The sequence below is a fragment of the Myzus persicae genome, unplaced genomic scaffold (assembly GCF_001856785.1).
Source record: "Myzus persicae strain clone G006 unplaced genomic scaffold, MPER_G0061.0, whole genome shotgun sequence".
Classification (NCBI taxonomy): domain Eukaryota; kingdom Metazoa; phylum Arthropoda; class Insecta; order Hemiptera; family Aphididae; genus Myzus; species Myzus persicae.
Genome location: NW_019104053.1, coordinates 167,073 through 176,940, shown reverse-complemented (window position 1 = coordinate 176,940; position 9,868 = coordinate 167,073). Strand labels below are relative to the sequence as shown.

General features: G+C 28.5%; 1 protein-coding gene across 1 annotated transcript; it reads left to right on the top strand.

Moving 5' to 3' along the window:
- Window positions 1-121: 121 nt before the first annotated feature.
- On the top strand, window positions 122-1,757 carry LOC111038113 (zinc finger protein 791-like; the record flags this gene model as incomplete). Its single annotated transcript, XM_022321054.1, is given in 3 exon segments — window positions 122-319; window positions 1,387-1,512; window positions 1,595-1,757. Coding segments are annotated over 3 exon segments (487 nt in total), but the record flags the coding sequence as incomplete, so codon positions are not given.
- Between the last annotated feature and the right edge of the window lie 8,111 nt (window positions 1,758-9,868).

The window sequence follows — 9,868 nt, the reverse complement described above, 5'->3', positions numbered from 1 at the left end:
GTAGAATTTCTAAGAAAATATTTTCAGCCTTATGCAGCTTAAGAGTACATGCAAGGATACAAACAGGGGAAAACCCCTAAAGATGTAGAATTTGCATGAAAATGTGTTCAGCATAATGCAGCTTAAGAGTACATCTAAGGATACAGACAGGTGAAAATCCCTATAATAGTAGAGTTTGCAAGAATTTGTTTTCAGCACGATGCAGCTTAAGAGTACATACAAGGATACATACCTTGGAAAAACTGTTAAAATTGCAGAATTTGCAAGAAATCGTTTTCAGCACAATGCATCTTAAGAGTACATCTAAGGATACATACAGGTGAAAAAACTTAAAATAGTAGAGTTTGCAAGAAAATATTTTCAGCATAATGCATCTTAAGAGTCCATACAAGGATACATACAGGTGAAAACCCCTATAATAGTAGAGTTTGCAAGAAATTGTTTTCAGCACAATGCAGCTTAAGTGTACATACAAGGATACATACTGGGGAAAAACTGTAAAAATTGTAGAGTTGGCAAGAAATTGTTTTCAGCACAATGCAGCTTAAGTGTACATACAAGGATACATACTGGGGAAAAACTGTAAAAATTGTAGAATTTGCAAAATATTTTCAGCCTTAAACAGCTGAAGAGTACATACAAGGATACATACAGGTGAAAAAACTTAAAATAGTAGAGTTTGCAAGAAAATATTTTCAGCATGATGCATCTTAAGAGTACATCTAAGGATACATACAGGTGAAAAAACCTATAAATAAAAGAGTTTGCAAGAAAATATGTGCAGCATAATGCAGCTTAAGAGTACATACAAGGATACATACCGGGGAAAAAGCATTGCAAAGTGATATTTGTGGCACGCATTGAATCAGAAAAAATTATTTAAATACAGAAAATAGGATGCATACTAGGGAAATTATGTGTAAATGTGAAATTTGTAATCAGACCACATCTAAGTTAATAAACTTTGAAACACATAAAATTATCTATTCTGCCGTGAAACCCGTAAAATGTAGAATTTCTAAGAAAATATTTTCAGCCTTATGCAGCTTAAGAGTACATGCAAGGATACATACAGGGGAAAACCCCTAAAGATGTTGAATTTGCATGAAAATGTGTTTAGCATAATGCAGCTTAAGAGTACATCTAAGGATACAGACAGGTGAAAAACCCTATAATTGTAGAGTTGGCAAGAAATTGTTTTCAGCACAATGCAGCTTAAGTGTACATACAAGGATACATACTGGGGAAAAACTGTAAAAATTGTAGAATTTGCAAAATATTTTCAGCCTTAAACAGCTGAAGAGTACATACAAGGATACATACAGGTGAAAAAACTTAAAATAGTAGAGTTTGCAAGAAAATATTTTCAGCATAATGCATCTTAAGAGTACATCTAAGGATACATACAGGTGAAAAACCCTATAATTGTAGAGTTTGCAAGAAATTGTTTTCAGCACAATGCAGCTTAAGTGTACATACAAGGATACATACTGGGGAAAAACTGTAAAAATTGTAGAATTTGCAAAATATTTTCAGCCTTAAACAGCTGAAGAGTACATACAAGGATACATACAGGTGAAAAAACTTAAAATAGTAGAGTTTGCAAGAAAATATTTTCAGCATGATGCATCTTAAGAGTACATCTAAGGATACATACAGGTGAAAAACCCTATAATTGTAGAGTTTGCAAGAAATTGTTTTCAGCACAATGCAGCTTAAGTGTACATACAAGGATACATACTGGGGAAAAACTGTAAAAATTGTAGAATTTGCAAAATATTTTCAGCCTTAAACAGCTGAAGAGTACATACAAGGATACATACAGGTGAAAAAACTTAAAATAGTAGAGTTTGCAAGAAAATATTTTCAGCATGATGCATCTTAAGAGTACATCTAAGGATACATACAGGTGAAAAAACCTATAAATAAAAGAGTTTGCAAGAAAATATGTGCAGCATAATGCAGCTTAAGAGTACATACAAGGATACATACCGGGGAAAAAGCATTGCAAAGTGATATTTGTGGCACGCATTGAATCAGAAAAAATTATTTAAATACAGAAAATAGGATGCATACTAGGGAAATTATGTGTAAATGTGAAATTTGTAATCAGACCACATCTAAGTTAATAAACTTTGAAACACATAAAATTATCTATTCTGCCGTGAAACCCGTAAAATGTAGAATTTCTAAGAAAATATTTTCAGCCTTATGCAGCTTAAGTGTACATACAAGGATATATACTGGGGAAAAACTGTTAAAATTGCAGAATTTGCAAGAAAATAATTTCAGCATAATGCAGCTTAAGAGTACATACAAAGATACATACAGGGGAAAAACCCTAATAAGGTAGAATTTGCAAAATATTTTCAGCTTTAAACAGCTGAAGAGTACATACAAGGATACATACAATTGAAAAACTTTTAAATAGAAGTGTTTGCAAGAAAATATGTTCATCATAATGCAGCATAAGAGTACATCTAAGGATACATACAGGTGAAAAACCCTATAAATAAAAGAGTTTGCAAGAAAATATGTTCAGCATAATGCATCTTAAGAGTACATACAAAGGTAGATACAATTGAAAAACCATTAAATAGAAGTGTTTGCAAGAAAATATTTTCAGCATTATGCAGATTAAGGGTACATACATGGATACATATAGTTGAAAAATTGTAAAAATTGTAAAATTTGCAAGAAAATAGTTTCTGCGTTATGCATCTTAAGAATACATAAAAGGATACATACTGGGAAAAACTGTAAAAATTGTAGAGTTTGCAAGAAATTGTTTTCAGCACAATGCAGCTTTAGTGTACATACAAGGATACATACTGGGGAAAAACTGTAAAAATTGTAGAATTTGCAAGAAAATATGTTCAGCATAATGTAGCTTAAGAGTACATACAAGGGTACATACAGGTGAAAATCCATTGCAAAGTGATATTTGTGGCACGCTTTGAAACAGACCAATTAATTAAATACGAAAGGTTACAGAAAAGTACAGAAAATAGGATGTATACTAGGGAAATTATGTGTAAATGTGGAATTTGTAATCAAACCACATCTATGTTAATAAACTTTGAAACACATAAAATTATCTACACAGCATTAAAACTGAAAAAATGGTGGATTTTCTGCATTATGTAATTTAAAATTACAAAAAATGGCACACACAAAAAAACTTATTTTGGTTTGATATTTGTGAGCATGCCTTTAAACAGACAAGTTATATAAATACAAATTAGAGGCTGATTATTAGGGAAACAACTATGTGAATTATATTTGAAACACATTAAATTATCTATACAGCAGTAAAACTGTAAAAATGTATTATTTTCAGCATTATGTAGTTTGTAAAAAAAAATTGCACATACCAAAATAAGTCATTTCAGTTAGAAAATTACCAACAGTGGGTATATATACTCAGATGAAAAATCAGTGAATAGTATGTGACAATATTAAATAGTATTCAAGTAATAAATATAATTGTATATTATAAGCTTTAACCTATGTTAATTAATTTTTAATTTGATCACGCACGATACAGCGTAATAATTATTGTAAGTTCAGAGCACAGAAGAATAATTATAATAAACAAACAGTTTTAACAATGGATAAAAACGTACGACCTGTTACCGGTGGCGGTACGGCGTGTTGTTATATTGATATGGTGGATTCCGTGGTCAGGAGAAATGTACCTACTTGGAGATATTGATATGCGGGCGACTAACTACACAGCAACGATTTATGCACAATATCATAATGTGTACTATAACCATTTGCACGATTTTATAATTTAAAATGACGTACCGTATAGTTGAACGGCTGGTCTGCCCTGCTCTTCACGAGGACGGCCGTTGTTTTTCAGCCATACAATTAAATTTATTTTCCCACTTCGATGAGAGGCTGTCGATGGTACATGAACGTACGAACTTTTGTTACATTGAATATGGCTTGTTTGTGGCACAACGATGGCAATGGACTACCTCAGCGGTACAAAAAAATTTCCTCCCCGCGATCCCCGGCTGTCGCGACTGGGCGGCTGACAGATTATTTTATCTGTCTTTTGATGGTGGTCATGGCATACACACTGCACAGTGTACTCAGATAATTGTATTAACATACGCATTATGCAAAAGTATATATATAATTGTATTTACATTATAAAAAAATATATACAATACATGCACATTATGAAATAATACATTCAATATATACACAATAAAGAATATTGTTATCAATATTATACAACTACACATTATCAAAAATATTTACAGTTAATAACACGATTTGTAAATATACTATACATTATATAAGTACATACAATAAAAAAAAGCATACAATATTTAAATACAAAGACGAAAAAAATATTTAAAATATATTATTGGCTTTATAAAAACATATATACTGTACATACACATTATAAAATAATACATACAATATATACACAATATAAAATATTATTAACAATTTTATATAAATACACTCACAAAAAAAATATTTACAATATATTTTAGACTGTATAAAAATATATATACAATACAATACAATACAAATTATAAAATAATACATACAATATATGCACAATTTAAAATATTATATAACTACACTTTATAAAAAATTATAAACAAGAAAAAAAACAAATATTATAATTTCGGCACTTGCATTGATTGGATTGGCGAACATAATATTCTGAAGGTGGGATTGATTTTAACTCAGCATAACTACTTTAAGTCAGAAGTATCGTCAAAAATACAACAAGAGTAAATAATAAAGGATATTATAGGTTAGAAAAAGTTCTGAAATCTAGGACCTCATCAGAAAAAAAAATGATGAAATGATATTCATAAGAACGATTGTCCTATACGTTATAAACGTGAGTACTGAGAAAACTATTGCGTGCCTATTCTATCTCTGAATTCTCAGTTTGTTTTTTAACTCATAGTTAGAAATGTATGGATTTGTACATTATTGAACTTGATTTCGATGATCTAAAAGATTTTATTTGTGGTTAGTTTGTTAGGAGTATTTGATTTCTTAACTTTTTTTTTATGAATCGATTTTCATACTTTTTTTGATCTAACATTATTTTTATCGTACAGTTTTTGGTATTTTCTAATTTTGGTTTACAAGCTCTTTTGGGCATTATTCGCTTAACTTTTGTGGATATAATTTTGTCTGCTTTTTGTTTCTTACCTTATTTAGATCTTTGTATTTCGGCTTCAGCAGTTCTTTGTTTTTCAGTTTCCTCAGCTTCTTTGCACTGTAGTTCATTAGTTTGTATTTGTGATCCGGCCCCTTCTGTCTGTGTTTTAAGTTCCTCATTAGTTTTATATGAATTTCCATCGGTATCAGATAAAGTGTCTTTAATAACACATGGTTGCAATATTATATTTCGAACATCATCATTAATTGTGTCATAGCTTTTATTTATTTCACTACATTTTGTGTTCTTTATTTGATTTAATTCATTTTGCGATATCTGTTCAGTTTCGTTTCTCTTTCTGTCTTCATCAATTATCTGTATTTCTTTGCTTTTTTCAGCTACTTTAATTACATTTTGAGCCTCTTTAATCTCCTTTAATTTATTTCCATTCCTTCTATAAAAAATTTCTGAGGTAAAAATCGGTTGTTCTGTATCATTTTGATTTTGAACATCTTCATTTTTTATAAGTTTCATAATTTTGTGGTATGAGTTTCCATTTAAATCATTAACCGTTCCTAAAATAACATAGTTTGGCAATTGAACTTTTAATTGTTTTCGAACATTCTCAGCGGTAATTTCCTCATAGTTAAGATAATTAACTTTTGACATATTTATTCCTTCAATCATTTGAGTTCTATGTATATTATGTGTACAATTGTCTTCATCTATTAATAATTTTTCTGAATCACTATCACTACATATATCGATGATTTCTTCTGTAACTACTGGTCTAATTCCCATCTCCCTTTTTTTGATTTTCCTTTCATTATGTATTTTTGAATTTTTGTCAATTACTTTTCTCTCACTTTCTTCTTCGTCTTTTATATCAAGTCTCTTACGTTGTTCATTGCAGATCTCCATTACGTCTTGTAAATCTTTTGTATTTCTTTCATCTCTTTTTTTCTCAATTTTATCATTTTTTTTGTTACTTTTAATTATACTTATAGATACAGAATCTTCATTACACTCATTTGTATTGATTACAGAATCTAAACCACTTAGGGTTTCTCCAAAGACACGGCACGGAGTTTTCTCATCATTTCTTTTTTTTTCATTTACTTGACTTATGGTTGATGTTAAATTACTGGATTTCTTGGAACTTGTAACAGTTGAAAGCATGTTTTTTGATCCAGTTTTACTTAATAACTCCTTATTTTCCATTGAAATTCTATTGTTATTTATATCATTAATAATTACTTCATCAATAGTCTATGAACAACTGCCAACATTTAATTTAACCGCATTTAGAGAACATTATTTGCTAAATTATATTCGGCTTTATAATTTAAATCAAAATTAGTTTGATTTTTTAAATCAGACTTTTAAGACTAATATTTTAGAATCTTCAGCGGTTTTGCTATCACTTTATAAATTAATAATACTTGAATTTATTTTCAATTTATTTTGACTGCAGAAACAGAATTGTGAGAGATTTGTTAGAATTGTTCAAAGTTCATAAATCAGATTTATTGATTTTTTTAATTGACACATAGGTTGTCACATTATCTGCATGAACTCTCTTGAATAACGTTGAAAGCTTGTTCTCCTAAAAAAATGTGTACATATTAATTATTAGTTGTTTTGAATTAAAAAATGGAAATTAAGATAGTTAAAAGCGGTTTTGATTATTCATGCTTTTCTTCCATATTTATGGAGTTGGAATTTGTAAGCTTTTTTTTGGTATTTAGTATTAAACGTTATTTATTATGGGATGGTTAATTCACTTAATACTGGGTTAATTATTGTTCCATAGTTTTGACAGAGTACAAACATAGATATTTGATCACAAATAAATACTACAAATGAACACATTATGTTTTGCGTGTTCATTTAATAAAATTATTGGTAATAATTAGGGAACGGATTTTATTGTAATAAAAAAATCAAAATATGTACATAAATATGTACTTATTTTTATTGAAATATGTAAAAAAATAATCAAAATATGTAATAACCACTTTTTTTTTTTCCGTTTGAACCGACAGCAGAGGAGGATCTGTATGAACACTACTACTCCTCTCTGCAATGTAATAACCACTTAACAGAAAAAGTAAGTATAAAAATCTTATCTCTTATCTAATTAATAATTATTAAAACAATGTGAAACTACATAATCTCTAAGATTTAAAAACGTAAGATGGCGGCGATTTGGTCGTAAAATGTTTTTGTATTGACTGAATGAACGTTCCATATCAACTGACGTAATGATAGCATACCGATTTTTCACAACACTTACAGTATAGAACTTTCCCACCACTTTGAAATGTTTCATTCGGAAATTCTTTTAAATATGCGGCTACCTTATTATTGATTGAACTTACAACTTAAGGCATTCTAAACAATTTTATAAAAAAACAACAAAATTTCGATGTAAATATGAAGAAAAAAACGATGCAAATAATTACGCCCGCCAGAACAGTAACTAGACATACACTGAAGACCGTAAAATTGAATAAACACGTTACTTACCCACTTGTCCACAGTGTATAATACGATAGCAGTGTATAAAGTACGTAAGTCCATTTAGAGAACGTAGATAATGTTCATCGTCATTGAAAATTACAAATATTATTATTTTAGGCTTTCATCGACAGCGTATAATATTTAGACCACAGGGTATCTGATTGCCATTAAGATAAGGCAAATAATCTTTGACGTCGTTTTAAATTGACGAAAAAAACCAAAAATACCTAAATATTTACGAAATATTCAGTTATTTACAAAATATGCGAATATATGTATTTTTACCCAAATATGTAAAAATATGTAAAATAAAATTGGGCTTATTTCAATAAGAATGATCAGAATCGTGCACATTTTTTATCAGATTAAAAATATCTCATTCCAATAAAAATATGTATTTACAATAAAATCCGTTCCCTGGTAACAATAATATTTATTGTTAATATAATTTTTGGTTTCTTAACCTTCATGATTCTATATTAGAATATACTTGACATTGCTAAATAGGAAGAAAAAAAAATCGTGATGTAAAACCAAAACTACAATTAAGTTGATTAATGCAGTTCAGCTATGAAACTATTTTTCGAATTTTTTTATCATAATGTATGTTTTTGAATCCCTAATTTTATTTTAAACAAAGGCTGAAATTTTAATTATAAGTTATGTGCAAAAACTTCATATTGCTCAATTTTTGTATACAACGAGTTTCGAGTTTTAAATTCTAATGAAATTACATTTTTGGAATTTTTTTTTTAAGAAATGTTATGGTATTCTTATGCTCAAAATTGGTTAAATTAAAATTTACTTATATTAATTACTTTTTTTTATTGTTAATAAATCACGAAGATCCTACAATATGAAATTTTATGGTATATTATCGATAAAAAAAGTAAGTAAAATAGGTAAATTCTGGTAAATTCTCATGCAAAAAAAAAACTAATATTTAAAGAACGAAAAATCCTAAAAAATGCTTGGAGAGTAAACTACATTCGTTCTTAAAGTTTTAATTTACACTGTATTTTTTAAAACATTGGACTTCTTAGAGCTCCTCGTAATGCCCACCCTAATACAGTTTTAAATTACTACTTACTATAGATGTAAATCTATATCGTGCTAGTAATACCTATATAGATGTATGTGGCTAATTAATGTTTTTTTAATTAACTGATTATGTGATAAAGCAACTTACTGCCGTGGTAGTGTGATACTGATAATTAGAGCAAGGATTTTAGTGACTTTTGAATTTTTTTCTTTAAGTGCTATAAAGTTCTAATCAAAAACTAAATTTGTTTCGTGATATAACAATTTAGAATGCGTAATTTTTACTTTGCATTTTTCGCATTTCTTATGTTAAATGCATTAGGTTACATTTTTAAGTTCATTTTTACAAATGTCTTGTGTATTTAAACTAATATTTATTTATTTTAATTTTTTTTTTGATAAGTGTTGTATACTTAATCTCAAATAGTACCTATAGTACCCTTATAAAAATAGTACCTTTGAACTTATATCAACAACATGCCAAAATATTATCGGCTTTATACCCATTTTCAATAAAATTATTGCCACCTGTCGGCGAATCGGGGAAAAAGAAACTATATTAATAAAATAGAATTAAAAATATTTTAAAACTGGTGTATATTTGTCGCCAAACTGAGTCTGGGATTCGGCAAAGTGGGTATAAATTGAAAAAGTAATATAATTAATTGACTCATCTCATAAGATTAAATATCGGACCTACCCAAAACTATTTAGGTATACAATAGGAGCTTTAGTAGGTAGTCAATGCGATACACTCACAAATCAACTCAAATTTGAATATATTTGTTTAATTTACTTCTTAAAACAACTTTTTACCTTTTTAGTGTAGTATAAAAGTGAACAAATAATATCTCATAATTAATAATAATATTTATTTAAAAATCTAAATTTTTTCGCTCATCTAAGTATATTTGTTGGTCATTTTTGCATTTTTTTTAATGCATTTTTGTGTATTTTTTAGATCATTAAAATCTTTGATCTACTGATAATAATAGTTCAGATAAAAGGTGTTGTATCTAGACGCTTTTTAATTGAGCGATGTGACCTATCCATATCTTTATTATCTATTGCTCAAACTAATGTTAATTTACTTTTCTCACATATGCACGCTATTCAGCTACTGGTAATGTAAGATAATTTCCTGCACAACCAATTAGA